Genomic DNA, 17,685 nt, shown 5'->3' on the forward strand with positions numbered 1-17,685 from the left:
TGTGTGTGTGTGTGTGTGTGTGTGTGTGTGTGAGTGTGTGTGATACCTGACCCAGTGTGGGCAACGGATGAGCCCAGGTTTGGATAATTTCAGTTGTCAACCAGGTCAGAAACCTGAATGCAGACTTGAGTTTCCCTGATGCCTGAGGTTTCCATACACAGTTCAGAACTGAGGGGTGCTGAAGGTGGTCCCAGAAATAGGGACTTAGGATCTAGGTAGCACCTTTCACTAGAACTGTCCAAGGTCCACAAGGAAGAAGATGAACAGAGTACTCACACAGCTTCAGAAAACTCATCTTTATTTAAAGTCAGGGCCTGTAGTGTGAGGCCACTCCACCATGCACACACATCATCTGATGTCTCGAGCTTTTCCCACTGTCCTGCATTCTCTTGGTTCCTGGTTCTTCACTAAAAACCTAAAGATATAAGAGAATGTCCCAGTTAGTGAACAGTCAGTGCTAAGCCTTGCAAACCAGCTGACATCTATTTGTAGGGCCAGGAAACTGAAAGGAGACTTTGTTTCTTCTGCTTGTATTTACTGAGCATGTACTATAAGCTCTGCTCAACACTAAAAGATAGGGATGGGGAAAGGATTTGGGGACAATCTGACTGCCAAGAGATTGGTGCCTCCCTGCGTTCCAAATCTGGTCCCAAAGGCAAATCCCTATAGCTCCCTCACTGAGGACACAGAATAGCATGTGTTTGACTGAGTCTCCTTCAACTTCCATCCAGATCCAAGAAAAGTAGAGAAGGCCCAAGGAGAAAGTTTAGAACTCCTACACTGGACTGTGGCATCTCGCCGAGCACTGCACTCCTCACTTTGCAACTAGGGCCTAACGATACACCACTAAGGGCACCTACCACACTTTCCTAATCATTTGATTAGAAGCCTCTAACATCGGAATCAGATTCCCAAGACTCTCCAGACTTCCACAATGGAAATCCCCTGGGTAGGGCCTAGGGAATTTGTACATTTAATGAACTCTCCCAGGAGTCACAGCAGCCAGCTGAGACTCCTGACTTTGTACATAGGAAAGAAGAGTATCTAGCTTAACTCTTGGAGGTCAGTATACCTAGAAAACCCCAAGCTTTTGGTCCATGAAAGCCACTGCTGGTTGAGGTAACATTTTTCTTCCTCTAGGACCCTATCAATTTATGTACCTAGGACAATTGGTTTATCCTGGTATGCTGCCCTCAGACTGATGGTTCTACACATAACTGAATTTAACAGAACTATGAATTCAGGAAAATATTCTACTTTCTTAAGTTACAGTTTCTTATTATGAAAAGAGGGTAATATTTGTTTCCTACAGTTTGAGAGAATTGAATGTGATAATATATATAAAGCATTTACGATGGTATAAAGAAAATACCCAAATAATTTTTGTTGATACCAATTTATCAGCAGACTGATCTGCCAGAGGCCAAGAGATGCTTTTGTTTTCTCTTACTAGGTGAAGGCCACAAACAGCACTTAATTAATAGTTGAGTTGAAGAAACATTGCTAATTCTACTGGTGCTAACTGAAGGTACCTTCCCACCCCTTCTTATCTTGTGTATGATTTGTTTTCTTCTTCAGGAGTATCTTTTAGTTTATAGGACTAGAAAAACAGAAGCTAGTGAGTAATGAGTGCTAGCCAGTGTCAGATGCTGCTCTCTCACAGTTCAGAGAATCCTAGAGGTAAACACTACCATGATTGATTTTTGTTTTATGATGAGTGAACTGAGGATCAAAAGAGATTAGGGGACCGGTCCCCCATGTCATAGAACTTGAACATGATGGAACCAGGAAAGAGCAGGCCTACTTTGTGCTGATGATTCTGAAAGACAGAGAGGGAGGGAGAGGAAGAAGGGAGAGATACCTGTAATGTGATACATGTGCTGTGTGTGTGTGTGTGTGTGTGTGCGTACACAAGTGTGTGTGCATTGTGTGTGTGACCTCAGTGTGAAGAAAGCATGGAGTGCTTGCCTTATATACCTCCTCTTCCAGGACCCCTGCAGGCAGCCTCGCAGATGGGTACATTCCAGCCCCGCATGTCTTGCGTCTCCTCCGAGCTAACTGGAAGAGGTATTCTCACGGTTCCCTCAGGAGAAGGAGAGACAGCAGGAAGGAGGTCCAGGCAGGAGAATGACTGCAGCTCATGGGAAGGCATTGAGCAATTTGTCCCCAGGCCTGTTCTCATTCTTTTTCTTCCTTGGCATTGTGTGTGCCAAGGCTCCAACACCTCCCAGTCGACGCTTCCCGGAGTGATTGGCAGGTCCAGTGTCTGATGGTACCCTTGCCAGTAACACCAGATTCCACATGTTGTGGGCAGTGGATATGAACAGGATGAGTGGAGCAGCAGGCTGCCTGATCTCACCCTTGCAGCAGATTCATTCCCAACCATTCATGGGGCTTTTGGCCAGCTAGTGTGCCTCAGACCAGACTCGAGTCCCTCTGGGCATGGTGCAGGACGTTAGTCACGGGTGGGGCTTGACTCTGCAGCCTCTCTGCATGGCTGTCCTTGGAATCCTGCTGAAAGCATCTCTGTGGCATCCAGAGGGAGGAGAGGATCCTCTTGTACTCCCTGCGGAAGTTCTGGTTCAGGAGCCCATAGACAATAGCATTAAGGCAGCTATTGAAATAAGCCAAGAAGTAGCTAGTGACGAAGAGCCCCTCTGGGATTTGGGGAGCTATTTGCTCTGGGTTTATGGCCACAGCAAAGCCAATGCAGTTGAGGGGGGCCCAGCAGATGGCGAAGATCACAAACACCACAAACATGGTTAAAAAGCTGCGCACATTGCTGGGCCGGACGTGCAGCTTGTTTTCCAACTTGACTTTCCTGCGGGCCTGAAGCACCAACACCCAGATTCGCAAGTAACAGAAGATCACTACCGTCATGGGAAGGAGGAAATGGATGATGACCACAGCTGTTGTGTACTGGGAGCTGACTGTCTGGATGAAGGTGCAGGAGTAGATGCGTGGGTCATATTCCAGAGATCCCATGAAGAAGTTGGGTATTAAGGCCACCAGGGTTAGGAGCCAGACGAGGCTGATATAGATGGAGGTGTGCCAGTGTCTACAGAGTCGGTGATAGGCCACACTGTGGCAGATGCAGCAGTACCGATTAATGGCAATAGCGGTGATATTGAAGACAGAGCCAATGACACTCAACCCCATCACAAAGGCACTGGCTTTGCAGTGTGCTTCCCCCAGCACCCAACCGTCATAGAAGATTGCCAGGAGGATCAGTGGGTAGGGGTACAGGGCCACCACCAGATCAGCCAAGGCCAGACTCACCAAGAACAAGTTACCTGAAATAGGAAACAGAACAAGAGTCAGCATGACGCTGCAATTCCTGTTTTTGTGGAACATGCTGTCCCACAGTTACTTTCAGAACTGTGAGTGGAAAACAGGTGGCATTTGGAGACAGAGTTGAGACCTCAAATTGCACCTCTACTACTCACTAATTTTGCGACTGAAGCAAGTTACTTAGGCTGTCAAAGCTTAACTTTTTTGCAAGATGGAAATGATACCTACCTGGTAGTAGAGCTGTGAGACTTAAATAATGCACAGTGCTCAGGGACACAGTGAGCGTGCTCACAAGTGAAAAACATTCTATGGTAGGCACAGATGCATGGAGACTGCATTGCTTAAGCTCCAGCACGGACTGGAGGAAGAGAACCCGCAGGACAGGAATGTGAATTCACTACCACCACTCCCCGCTTTAAACCCATGCCTCTCTGCATGCCTCTGATACTCTTCTTTTGGATCATCTTCTCTCTGATTAACATGCTGCTTTCTAAGTGTCTTTAAGGTACTTTTCTGTATATGAATTGCATTTTGCAGCAGGAATAAAATTAAGGACTTGAGACTGGGAACCACGTGTTTGCAGTATTCCCTGTGTACCCTGTCCTGAGCCCACGCATCCACCCACATGGCCACATTGATAGATACTTGGGATGGTGCACTTTCTGCTCTGTGGAGTGAGGAAGTGTTGTGAGGGCTTCCTGTCTCAGTTTTTAGGATCATCTTAACTTGCCTGCACACTCACAGGCTTCCTGAACGTCCTCTCTTCTGTGAATAGCAATTTCTTTAACATCATCAAGTTCAGCCAGCTGGAGCCTCAGGAAACCACACACAAAGCCATCAATCAGTAAGTTTTAGGCATGTCTGGGGGCCACAGTCCTGTGGAAGAGATGGCTCCCTCCAAAAGAAAAGGCTCTGTTCCTCAAGTTTTGATTTCTCAAAATCAACACTTACACATAAATAAGTACTCAAAACCTGGAAGTTTTTAAACATGAAGCTCAGGGCATGAACAGCTTCATCCCTAATGGCATTTGTTTCATTCAACATGCTTTGTTTTTTTTTGTTTTTTTTTTTTTTGAGCATCTACCATGTGCTAAAAAGATAACAGATTCACTCTATGAGTTTGCACTGGGCGTGATCTTTCAAATTGTCTTGCCACAGTGACATGCAAACTTCCATCCTTGAACACAGACAGGAGGTGGAATGGTTTCACAGGAAGAATTTAAGAGTTGCCAAGAATAGGGATACTCTACTACTGCCCTGTATCTGTCGTCAGTCTCTGTAGACTGATGTGGTTACCTCAGGGGTCCAGAGCATCAGGCAGATTGAAAGCATTCAAAAGGTACAACAGTCAGAGAAGCCAGGCTGTGGTCTGGATTCCAAGTGTCATGGAAAAAAGGAAGCTCAGAGCCATCCAGCTAGAACCTCAAGTGAAGCAGACTCCACGCTTGTACCTATTACTCCACAGAAGTAGGGAAAGGGGTGTACCAAGCCTTTCCTTGTCCCAAGGCACATTTTAAGCCTACTACAACTAAGAGTCCATGTGCTGTGCTACCCATGGGGCTGGGAGGCTGGAAGACTCACAGGTAGCCTTCCTGAAGTGCCTACTATGGTCTCATTGGTCCTAGGTCCATGCTATTCAGCCTCAATGGAAATCTGTCAGCATCTTGGAAGTCCTTACATCCAAAGCTAAAATATAGTCTGAGGAAGAGAGGATGCAACTGAATAGAAAGGAAATCATACAGACAAGTAGAGCACTTATGGAAGAAGAAACATCCTGGTTTTGAAGACACCACACTGCAGGCTGCTTGATGAAGAAAAACCGTGAGCTGAGCAGCTGGATTCCTTCTTACTCTGTGATTTGAGGAGTCAGTTTACTTCACAGATCCCCATCTTGTTTTCTTTCTAGTTGTTATTTAAAGCAAACAAATGAGTATCTTAAGATTTGCTTGGTATGTGGAGGGTTCTGGGGCCTGTTCATTGAATTCTCAGCCTTGCTGGCTACCAACTGCCAGCAGTCTTGGACTCACCTGATCTGACTGCACTTCGTCCCCATTTCTACTCTAGCTTCCGCTGAACCAGGAATCTATGTCTTATCTCAGAATTTTAAGTGTCCTTTTAAATGGTGCTCAAAGTTAGAACAACCTGCAGTGATCTCAGTTCTGCTATGCTGGCTGCAGGAATGGGTGAGAGCTCCTAAACTTCTTTCCTTGTGATCCTTCCTTTATCCGCTCCAATTTGCTCAGGCACACCCTGCTTAGTCAGTATTGTGAAGAAAATCTTTCCAAGAGGCAGGTTGGGGTCTGCAGGGCTGGCTGGCTGGAGCATGAGCCAGAAATAGGCTCTTGGTGCTTTGCAAACACAAGGAGAGAAAGTCAAGAGCAGTTGAGAGCTGGCGCCAGTGCAGCCAGCTGTTTCCCTAGGAAAACCGAGTTAAGCTCTGTAGTGTTAACGCGCTTTGGTGCCTAATAATGCCCCAGAGGCTGGCAAACAGCTTGTAAATAGTGAGAGGAACACATTCAACTCCATGTGGAAAGTGATTCAATTACTCTCCCCTGCCATACTGGCTGTTCTTAAAAGGCTGATATCAACCAGCTCCTGCTGTAAGCTCATCTGCCCAGTCATGCTACTATCTGCAGGCTGTCTTGGATTCCAAATGAGGTGAATATAATTCTTGTATTGTCTCCCATCTGTAAGAAGCCAGGTTCTATCTGAATGAGCATTAAGAGGAGATCTAGTTCTTTATCCATTTCTCTCTCGGACAGGTATGGAATCAATCAACATGCACACTGCATTGCTCTTCATCTTATGTGCAGGCTTCTAATGAATATTTATGTCACAAGTCATGGCACCACTCATTTCCATCTGTTTCCATCAGACAGGGTGTTTAGTGGAAAGGGATTTTGGTCACCCAAATGGAATCCCCTATTCATATGCAAAGCATATACCTTGACGCACACAACCACCAAAACCTTTCCCTCTTCCCTCCTTTCTGAGAAATCTCTTTCTTGACAAGCATAGGTCCAAGCTAACCTGCATCTATTCTTCACAAGATAGGAGAATTCTAAAAGGAAAGATACCTGCATCCTGTGCTCCTTTTATTGGTGTCCTCTGTGCTCAGAAAAGTTTGGTTGGCTTTAAATTGCTCCTGGTTATTGAGCTAAAAAGCAGTATATAAACAGATATTGGTCGAGTCATTTACTAACAGATTCTACTGCATATTTACTGGGCAGTGTCCTGACTGTGTCAGGGGCTTAGAGAAGCATAGTGAGCATGAGAGACACACTGCCTCTCCTTACAGAGCCTCTGGTCTCATACAGGAGACAAAAATAAACTGTAAGTGCAACGAAGGTAGCAATAACAGACTAATAGACAGAATCTTATATGATAAGGTCCTAAGCAATAGCAATAATCTCTAAGTGAACAATATAAGATATTCTGACTACATTTTGTAGCTAAGCAATTTTTTTAAAAGTTCAACAGATAATGTATTAAAAACTTGATTTTTTTATAGATACTAAAAATAAAGCATTTAAAGTAAGATTCGAGTTAGATTCTCAAAATCCTATAGGGCAGGAATTCTTTTCTCCTAAAGTCACAATATTTATGAAAACCCCCTGGTGCTATGATGAATCATGCAAAGGCTGAGTTGAAATCTTCTTTGCTTGAATTTCAGAAAAGAAATGCTAAGTACACAAAAATATGGCAGGAAATATTTCAGTCACTTAAAAGAAGACAATATATTTAGCAACAAGAAGCATTAAAAGAAGCATTAAAAATAACTGAGATGCAAAAACGCAAAACATTTTTCCATAACCATCAAAAGAAATCATTTGGAAACTCTTATGGAAAGTATTTTATTATGATAAATAAATCTAATAATGGCAACGTAAGTGATATATCAACTTGAGCTGATAAAGTACAATGATATAAATTAATCCAATAGTTTCTCACAAGAATCTTTTAAGGTTGAAACTATCTCTTCCATTTTACAGGTAAAGAAGCAGACATTCAGATTATGTGAATTGCTCATATTTACAATGGAGAAATATCAAGAAAAAAAAGGAAGAAACCAAAAAATGTCAAGAAGGTAAAAAGCACGGGATGGACTTTATTAGCCTTTTATAAATGAGAAAAAAACAGAAAGTATCCACTAAACTTGGTAGTTAGGAAGTCAGCAGTGACTTTAGAAAGCACAAATTCTATGTGTGGGAGGATAAAGTTTTGCCCTGGAGGTTACTCTGTCAATCAGCTTTGCCTTCAAAGGAGAGAGATGGAGGCTAGTTGGAAAGAAACATTCCCTTTGATAGAGAACTGTAGAGTTTTCTTGTTCTCTTTTGCTTGCTTACATGGGAGTGATTTGTATCTGACATCATAAGCACTTAATAGTGTTATTGTTGTTTTATATTATTATTAGTTATGTTGAAAGAATAAGAATAAGAAAGAGGCTCATGTGTTAGAACAGGATCCCTGTAAGATAAAATGTGAGAAGCAGCCTCCTGTGTCACTTAACAATAGGGATCCATGCTAAAATATTTGCCCTCAGGGCCTCCATCTCTGTGAACATCAGACAGTGTATGCTGCTGCAAGCCTCAGCTATAGTGGCAGTGGTAGGTGGGGACAGTGAAGGAAGGAAGGTATTAGCTGTGGATTGAAAAATCACTAAGAATTGAAATTCTACTTCTAATATGCTTTTATTTCTTAAGTACTAAATGTTTAAAATCATAAGGCCTAATAGCTGTATTCAGTGTCTTCTGAGTTTAGACATACTACTACGTCTAAATAAGAATCCAAATTTTGGAAATACAGATAGTCAAAGATGAAAACTCTTTGTATACCTGGACCATTGAGAGCTCCAAGTGGGGAACTAAAGAGGATTAAGAGCTTTCCTAATTATGAAACTAAAGACATCATTATGGGATTTTAAGAAATGTTTATTTTTGTTTGGTGAAGAGATAAATTATTCATGGCTAAAATGTGAACTTGGAAAGCTCAGAAATACTAAGGAAGGAGTTCAAGGTAACTCAGTTTGGTATCTGGTAGCTGATAATCACTCCAGGTCCGCCTCATTCAGTAGACAAAAACCACCTGATAGCCACTGACATTTCAACCCAGTGTTTGTGGTAGAATGAAGCCCGAGTGGAGTGGAAGGCAGGGACCGTGAGTCCACTAAACATTTTCCTGCTGACTTTTGTATCTTATACATCATGAGCACTTATAATGTTAGCTATTATTCTGTATTGCTTTCATATGATTATTAGTTGCAGTGAGAGAAAAAGACACAATATTATGAGCCCATGAATTGGATCCCTATGAGACATCTTGTGAGAAGTTGAGTCATGTACTTAGCAACGGGGATACATCTGTCAGTTCTCTTGCACTTTTGTATGTGTCTCTCACTTTGGAATTGGGAAGAGAAGGTGCATGGGATAGGAGGACACACCTCAGGCTTTGCAGTAATTTTACTGGAGACGCACAATGTTGGTACAGGCGGAAATCTCACCAGGAACCTTACAGGAATCTATGTTGGTTCCTGATAAGAGAGGATGCAGACTCAACCTTCCTGGGTGCCTAAAGAGGAGCAGTTTTCCTGGAAGCAGTTCCTACATGTTCAGCAAATGCATTCTCCACATTTTCCCACGGAATGCCAATGTCAACTATTTTATGTTCCCTGCCTTACAAATTATTGAACCACATTCCAGAAACGTCAATGTGCGCTCACTAACACCTTTCTGACAGCCTTTTCAACCCAGATGCAGCCCAAGAATCCAGCCTCAGACCACAGCTCCTATCCATTACCTCGGAATTTAGAGTCACTGTGCCCACAGAGCCAAAAGGAAGCAACACTGCTGTGCTTTCCTCTCCGCTAGTGAAGAGGACGCCTGTCCTGCAGTAAGGGCACAGCTCTCTCAGGTCTTGTGTTGGGAACTGTCTGGATCGTGTCAGTGGTGGCTGGAAGCCCACATTTTATAGGCAATTTAAAGTGGTTCAGGACACACCATCGAGGAGACAAATTCATTGAGAGGAATCACCAGGGTTCAGTTTCAGAGAACTGTGGTCCATCTGTAACTTGATGAAAACTTCAGCCATTTAGGAGCAGTCAGAGAGCAGGCACACTTTTGTGAAGAAAGTGTCAGGGGTCAGCTGTTAAGGACAGAAGTGAGGTGTACTTTGGGCTTTTGTGCTGAGCACTATAACTGAGGTCTGCCAACCTCAGAAAGCTACATTAATGATTCCTTCCCTGCTGCTTTCCTGGTACCTTGTCCACCCGTATTGCCTTTGTTTCCACAGAGGTGCATTCCTCCTGTGTTCCAGGCACCGTGAGCAGCAGTGGAACAAAACTCTCTGTTTTATTTAGTCTGGTGGAGAGAAAGACAAAGAGCAGCAGCATAATTGGGTAGGTACAGTCTTGAAAAAGGCACAGGGTGACATGGAATCCTGAAGAGGGGGACTATTGCTATGTTATGCATAGTATTCATAAGAATGCTCTGGGGAGATAGCAGAGGGATTTGTAGAAGGGGAAGACAGAGATGAGGCAGAAGACTTTAGAGATCTCTGTTCATCAGAGAGCATGGAGTGGGAATTGGCAAAAGCCCCCTTTGGCAAAAGTGACAGAAAGGAGATGAGTTCATAATTAGGAGGGTTACGGAAAGCAGTGCCATGGAGGGGACACTTCTGAAGAATGGAGAAGGCTGGCAATGATAACAGCCACCAGACAAGGGAGCAAGGAAAGCCATCTAGACGTTATAGACAGGATATAGTCAAGAGAGGATCAGAGTAGATGTCAGAACTGTAGGAGTAGGGCGGGCAGAGAAGAAGAAAAGTGAGAAATGATATAACTGAAAATGATTCCCAGAGCTCAAGTATCTGGGAGATGAAGAGAGGAAGGAGGTCTAGAAGCTAGCATCAGATAAGTCAGGGGAGAGGAAAATTCCAAAGAAGAAGTGGTCCTCTGTGTCACTCAGCATGGAAGAGAGAGTGGAAGACATGAGTCAGTGTTAGAGATACAAAGTGCCACACTGAGATGTCTTCCTGAGAAGGGAAGGCTGGGGGCAACAATGGAATTGTGGGGAGATGACACAATTAAGGAAAGATACTTTTAAAAAGTTTTTCTTTTAAAATAAGAGGCTCTGTAGTACATAGGAGGGTGTAAAGGGAAATGGGTAGAGATGCAAAATACAGAAGAAAGACAATCTGGTGAAGGACTATTCCTGTAAAAAGAAAAATAAAAACATAAGGTAGAGACCAAAAGTTAGCATGGCATTTGCAGGCATGAAAGAAAGTCCTTGTTGTGGTGTGAGTCTGGATGTCCCCCCAAAGCCTCATGTAGTCATATGTGAGGCTTTTCAGAGGTGGCTGATTTTCTAGTGTGTATGATGCTGGAATCAAGGCTGTGTTATTACTAAATTAGTCCATTGATTAGTTTGGCATAGTTCTGGGTGTGGATAATGAGAAGGCCCATCCTGGGTGTCAGTGCTATGTACCCTAGGGGCATGTAGCCTGGATAGAATGTGGGGGGACAGGAAAAGGGCTGCTTTTGTCATTTGCTGCTTGTTACTTTTGTGGCCTCCTGCCTTCTGCTCTCATACTGTGATTTTTTTCCTCTATGATGTCTCTCTTGGGGCCAGTCAATTATGTACTACAATCTCTACAAGCTGAGATAAAGTAAATCTTTTCTTCTTTAACTTTTGGTGTCAGATATTTTGTCTCAGCCATAAGAAAAGTAACTAAGACACTCCTCAAATGCCCTCAGGGAAGTCCGAAGAGTAGCAGGTCCCCAGGAGAACACTGACCAAGTGTGGGATGTCAATGTAGGGCTGTGTGCTGGGTGTGGTCCTGGAGGGCAGCAAGGACTGAAGCAGACCTGGCCTTCCCAGCTGAGTAGGTTCAGCACTGTGTGCCTAGCTTCCCATCTTCCCTCCTCGTCATGCCTGCCTTTTTCTGGTGTCATCTCTAAAAAACCCCTCACTACAAGCTGCAAGTGAAGCTGCAGAAAAAATAACTGTGTTATAATGACAGGAATCTGTACCACAGAGGAGCTGGGTTTGTAGTAGTCATGCAAAGGAGTGTCTCCTAAGAAGCATGCTGTGACCTCAATTTAGGATCTGTATATTGGTGATTGGAAATATACACATTCTTAATGTCACAGTCTTAAGGCCTGAGTAGTGACACACTGGGTAACCAGATTTAAGTGCAGAAGGTGTTAAGATGTCTTTCTTGAAGTAAATACAAACTCTTTAGTAGAAGAAGTTCTAATAAAGAGCACAGTAGGTGCTCAGTGGTCAGAGTGCTGTAGGGTTTCAATCTCACTCCACCAAGATAATTTAAGCAGTCTTACAGTATTTCATGACTGTCACCACAAAAGCTGATGGTCATAGAAAAGTTAGTTAAGGACCGAGTGGTGCACAGTGCTGGAGGAACTGCCTAACCTATTCAAGGCCCTAAATTCTATCTCTAGTATCTTGAAAACAGGACACAATTTTAAAACATACTGCTTATCCTGCAGGACTGCTGTACTATCAATGTGGGAAAAATAAACATCAAGATTCAGTATTTTGGGGTTTTTTTTTCCCTCCTGAGGCTGGAAGTGGTGAAGAATGTACTTAGCATGCATGTAGCCCTAGGTTAAATCCCTTCCCTAGCACTGCGGGGGTGGGGAGACCTGGTCCTGGGCTGTAGCAGTCACTTCAGGAGTTAGGAGCATACAGTGGAGGGTACACCAGCAATGTAACATGGTCATTTTCCTCCACTGACCTTGCACCAACAAGGATTCTCTGGGGGCTGGGACTCAGGATGACTGAGACTAGGAGATGCTTGTGTGCTCCTCAGGCAAGAGAAAAACCGTCATGTCACTTAGCTTAACTACCTTTCTCGTGGCAGGAAACCAGTTACTGAAGGAGGAGCCACAGTGCGGCAGGTTTCTCCAGACACCAGCAAGGAGCAATAAAAAGGGGCCAGTGGCCAGCCAAGAACCCTGGAGAGCCAGAGCTACCTTTCTCCTCCCTCCCTGTGCCGGAAAGGAATGTATGCGGCTGCTGCGAATGGATGAGTGATAAAAAACATCAAATTCTAGTCATAATTGCTTTTTTTTCCTAATGTGTAGTTTTCTTTAAAGGTCCTAACAACATCTTCACAAAGATTTGCAGATATTATTATTCCTGATGACTGAGATGCCTGAGTTACAAAGTTTATGTCTCCTTAACGATTCTAATTTTCCATGTGGCAGGTAAAAGCTCACTCTTTTATTTTTGGCTTGTTTTTATGCTAAAATCCTCAACTTGCCATAAAAATCCCCATAAAAAAGAACCCCATTATATAATAATTTACTGAAAATAGCCCTTCTGAGTGGTCTTAAAAGGGCATTTTCAAGTTTTAAATTGATTTTCTGCTGCTGTCTTTGTATATTAATTCACACTGTCTCAAGATGGGAAATGACAAAATTAACAGTTTGACAAGCTCCTTCCCCAGGCTGAAATAGCCAGCATGCTCTAGTGCCCTGGCAGGGTCACAGTTCAGTTCCTCTCTCCCTCTGGTTTTGTTATGTCAAAGAGCTAAGCAAGGAAAATTGAAATGACAGTGGATTGAGAGCAGGAAATATTTGCAGCATCCCAACCAAGTTTAACCAGTTATTACCTTGATTTTCACAGCCAATCTCATGAGTTCCTTGTCTTTAGAGAATATAATGATATCGCAAAGCAGTTTAGTTTTATCCAAGCAGAGTCAGGACCCAGGTGGAAATGGGTCTGCACAACTTGGAGATGAACTTAACATAAAAGCCCGTCATAATATTTCCATTAATTCATTCATTCTTCCATCAAGTGGTTTCAAAGTACCCACTACGGGAAGTCACAGTGGTCGATGGGGAGGATGAGAGGTGTCAAAGGTAATGAGACTTCTGTGCCCAAGTGAGGCGCTCTACTGAGCAGGGCGCACACCGGAGTGCCACTGGCAGCGTCCCACAGTGACAGCGCCTGCAAAAAGTGCACAAGGACACCTTTGCTCAATTTACGCTGGCACCAGTTAGTGCTGTTAGGTGCAGGTGCCCAGACCGCCTCACACACGAGGCAGAACTCACCCAACTTCTGAGTGTAGAATCAAAGTTAGGCGGTAAGTGAGACTGGAAAGGAAGGGACACGGGAACCGAGGAGAGAAAAGGCAGCGATCACCGGGCAGGGCCAGGCCCTGCTGGGGGACGGGAGGGTCTCCAGCGGCGAGAGGGGCCTCACCTGCGTTCCGGAGCTTGCGATTCGTGAGCACGGAGAGGATGACCAGGAGGTTGCCCACGACGTCCACGGCGGTGGTGACGATGAGCACGGCAGCCAGCGAGGGAGCTACCCAGGGGGGTCGAGGGGTCCCGGAGGGCAGCGTGCCGCCCAGCCCTGACAAGCCGGGGTGCACGGCAGGTCCGCCGCCTTCGCCTTCGCCTTCGCCTTCGCCTTCGCAGCAGTTGGTGTAGGAGCCGTTCTCAGGCATCGCCGGCCGCGCCAGGCGCTGGGCGCTGCGCGCTGCGCTGCTGGGTCCCGCGGGGCGCGCGGGGCTGAGCCGGAGCTCTGCCTCCCTCTAGGAAAGAGCCCAGTGAGCTGGGAACTCCCAACAGCTAATTCAGCGTGGACGGGGGCGGAGACAGTATAGGGACAGGGCAGACGCTGCAGAAAGGAGTGCGTCCCTCAGCGGCGCTCTCGCGAACTGCTGGACCGCACAGTTGGCTCTGCTGCCCAGAACTCAGCACCAACCTGTCTGTGGCATCCCAGGCGGCCTAGGGTACCTGGCCTCTGTCGCTCAGCGTAAGACCTGTTCCTACATCACCCACAGTGCCTCCATAGTTTCAGAGACACTGTGCCCAGCAGAGACAGCCAGGTTTTCCAACTGAAGGTGCTGGTGGTGGGGAACTATTCATCAATTGTCAGAAAGGCAAGTCTGAGGCCCCTATGTCGGCTGACTGCAGGGTGTGTGAAGACAGATCCCAAACTGTCAGTTGATGCAGGGAAAAAGAAAGAATCTCCATGATTTGTTATGCACTTGTGTATTTGGGGAGCCTGAGGTGTCTGCAGAAAGCCAACAGTTCAGTAAATGAAAGATATATTTAAATATATTGCTTATAATTCTTAAATAGATACATGGTTATTACAGGGAGTGTTGTAATGTGGGACTTTTGTGAAAAAAGCTAGGACTACAGTGGGACATGAATACAGGAAATTAAGGAGCGTGGGTCCCCTTCATTCAAAATGTTTGAGTGCTTACTCAAGTAGTAATAATAGCCAAACTCCTGGAGACAGTTTTAGGCCAAGAGTTGTCCTAATCACTTTTATACCCATTAAAATTACTGGAATCAAAGTGATTGATAATCTTAAATTTGACCAGGAGGTGAAACAGATGAAACTCTTACAGTGTATTTATGAGAATGCAAAATGATATATCCACTTTTTTTACTTAGAAGAGCTATTCATCCATTCCTTACAAAGTTAAAATACCTATAAAAAGGATATGCCTCTCAATTACCTATGACAAGGATATAAAAAATTAAATGAAAATTTATAAAATAAAATGCATTTCCAAGAAAATACATGTAGAAGAATGTCTAGAGCAACCTTATTTATAGTAGCACAAATCTAGAAATAACCAAAGTCTCCAACAACAAAATTATGGATAAACATATGGTGTATCAATGCGGTGGAATACACTCAGCAATAAAAACTGATATACACACTAGCATGGATTACTGTTGTTAGACCGGTGTCGCGAGGAAGACTCCAAGGGCCTCGCTCTCATGTAAAAACAATGGGGTTTTTATTATTCCGTGTACACGGGGTCCTCCAAACAGGTGGAAACGGAGAACCCTGAGTTGGGGCAAGGCTGGTGTTTTTAAGGATGAAAACCGCAAAGCAAGCAAGCATTGTTACAGAAGCCAATCATAGCAGTTAGAGCAGAACAGTTGGTGATTTGTCCATTTGTGATTGGTCAGATCATGAGGGGTGACCAGTGGGTCAGAGTTGATTAACTGTCTTGTTTTGCACAGCTTATTTTTAGGTCACCTAGCTCCTGTGTGGCTTGGTTCTGACATACTTCCCAATCTTGATTAGCATAGTCAGCAGACTTTATCTCTGAGTTTCCTGACATAATTACCTTACTTTAGCACCACAACCTTTCTATTTGTAGAGGGCAACAATGGTTAACATATCAATTGGGTAAGATTTTACAATTCTTTACAGAAGAGAGCATTGATTAACATATCAATCTTTTACCCAGGGGAAAAGGAAGACACACATTTACAGTTACAGGTATTACTATGATATAAACGAAGCTATTTCTGTGAAGAATGTACAATCTAATACAATCTGATGCAATTAACACAATTTGTGACGGGGCTACCAGATAGAGAAGACCCAGGATGTCAGGAGCTAGTACCTCAGGCCTTTGTTTTATGGCCTTTAGGAAGTTAAAACTTAACCTAGTTGGATTTGAAGGGAGAAGGGGAGGGGAAGCAGCAGATGGAACGAGCTTTCTTCGTCTCTTCACTGTAAACAATACTATATTTATCAAAAGAAGCCAGACAGGAAAAGGTACATACTATATGATCCCATTTATATGGAGTACAAAATCATGAAAAGTTAACCTGTGAAGACAGAAATCCAGAATAGTCATTTTCAATAGAGATAGAAGTCAATTGGAAGTGAGCACAAAGTAAATTCTATTGTATTATTTTTATTAAAAATATTTTATGTAATGTATATGCACCCCTAATAATAACATAAAAGAAGGATATAGTTGGGAAGGAGAGATTAATAATGTAGGGGTGGATAATGAAAGGGGCCAATGCCTGCAGAGATGAGCCCACCCAGAGTCCAAGGAGGGATATTACCCTGAGAGCATGGAGGATTTCTCCACCGCAGCAAGAAGAAAGCAGAGGCACAAATTTAAAAGTGCTTCAAGACTGGTGGGAGAAGATGAGCAAGTTCCTCCAGCTTCTGTGTTCTCCAGGAGCTTGAAGATACCTCATTTACTCCACAGGAAGACAGTGTGGGAAGTTTAAAGACAGGAGAAGGCTGAAATATTTCAGAAAGTGAATTGATTTACTAGGAGAGCATAGCAGGTGTGTGGGGAGAGCAATTGTCTCTGTGTGGGATTTTAAACAAAATCAGTCAGCCTGGTGGGTGGTTGTTAATCAGCAACTTGGAGCTGTTTAGGAAGAGCATGGAGAAGGCAGCATGAACTTGTCAGGATTGGGGTTTGCAAGGGAGGGGAAAATAACAGAGTACAAAGGTCAGATAGAAAAACAGACTCTGTCACTGAAGATAAGTGAGTGGTAAGAAAATAGAGGGCTGAAAGGATGTGAAAGAGAGAAAAAACTAAGGGACTGGAGATCTTGCAAATTTTTAGAATTGAAATGAATCAATTCGGAAAAAAAAAAAGGTGCGTCTTGAAAGAGTGAGTTGTTTGAAACTGAGTGTGTGTTTGTGGTAGTGCTGGGGACTGAACTCAGAGCTTGTGCCTGCTAAGCAAGCACACACCGTTCCACTGAGCTCCACTTTAGTCTCAAACCAAGATTCCTGAGGGGCGCAGACTCTGGTGCTGTGAAGACTCCACCTGTAGATATCTGAGTGTGCTGTTGAAAGGAGGCGGAGTGAACTGAGAAGTCAGGGGTGTATACTATGGTGGGAGGCAAGAAAAATTAAACTGAGAGTTAAATCTCCATCTAATGAGGAGGATGAACCAACTGGTGCATTGTAGAACAACAGGAAAATGGAGACCCAGACACATGTGGACAGGGTGAAGGCCAAGGGACTTACACAGGAAAAAGGGACAGACTCTCTCTGTCTTATGAATGTAAACACATAGTGAGACTTCTCTGACTTTCAGCAGCCCGCATAGCATTAGTTGAATTGAATGCAGTCTAAATTACCTCTGTCCAATAACCAAAACCGGGTCAAGAAGATAAAACAATCTGAATTGAAACATAATTAAAAACTTAGCAACAAAGAAAAGCTCAGGTCCTGATGGATTCACAGATGAATTCTACAAGAAATTTAGAGAAGATTCAACGCCAATACTCCTCAAACTCTTTAGCAAAAGTGAAAGGGAAGCAAGTTTCCCTAACTCATTCCTGGAGGCAAGTATTACCCTGGTACAAAACAAAAAACAAAAACAAACAAACAAACAAAAAAACAAAACAGAGAAAGACCCAACCAAAAAAGAGAGCTACAGGTCATTCTCCCTAAAGAACAAAGATGCCAAAATGCTCAATAAAATACTAGCAAACAGAATGCAGCAAATTATCAAGAAGATTATACATCATGACCAAGAAGAATTCATCCATAATTGCAGGGACGGTTCAATGTACACAGATCAATAAATGTAATATACCATATCAACAAAACAAAAGATAAAAATCACATGATC

The 17,685-nt window shown here is 43.7% G+C and overlaps 1 protein-coding gene across 1 annotated transcript; it reads right to left on the reverse strand.

Annotated features, from left to right (window-relative positions):
* Window positions 1–178: 178 nt before the first annotated feature.
* Mtnr1b (melatonin receptor 1B) lies at window positions 179–13,900 on the reverse strand. The gene is made up of 3 exons (XM_003468570.4): window positions 13,515–13,900; window positions 1,978–3,293; window positions 179–415 (listed from the first exon to the last, which is right to left on the reverse strand). The coding sequence occupies exons 1-2, from the start codon at window positions 13,759–13,761 to the stop codon at window positions 2,416–2,418; spliced, it is 1,125 nt and encodes a 374-aa protein (XP_003468618.2). The 5' UTR covers window positions 13,762–13,900; the 3' UTR covers window positions 179–415; window positions 1,978–2,415.
* Window positions 13,901–17,685: the final 3,785 nt, after the last annotated feature.

The sequence above is a fragment of the Cavia porcellus genome, unplaced genomic scaffold (genome assembly GCF_034190915.1).
Source record: "Cavia porcellus strain 051 isolate PalLab524CR breed Dunkin Hartley unplaced genomic scaffold, mCavPor4.1 scaffold_9, whole genome shotgun sequence".
In the NCBI taxonomy this organism is placed as follows: Eukaryota; Metazoa; Chordata; class Mammalia; order Rodentia; family Caviidae; genus Cavia; species Cavia porcellus.

Coding starts and splice junctions, on each gene's coding strand:
- Mtnr1b (XM_003468570.4), bottom strand. CDS start 13,761: ATGCCTGAGAACGGCTCCTACACCAACTGCTGCGAAGGCGAAGGCGAA. Junction 3,294..13,514: donor TCGCAAGCTCCGGAACGCAG/GTGAGGCCCCTC, acceptor TTCCTATTTCAG/GTAACTTGTTCTTGGTGAGT.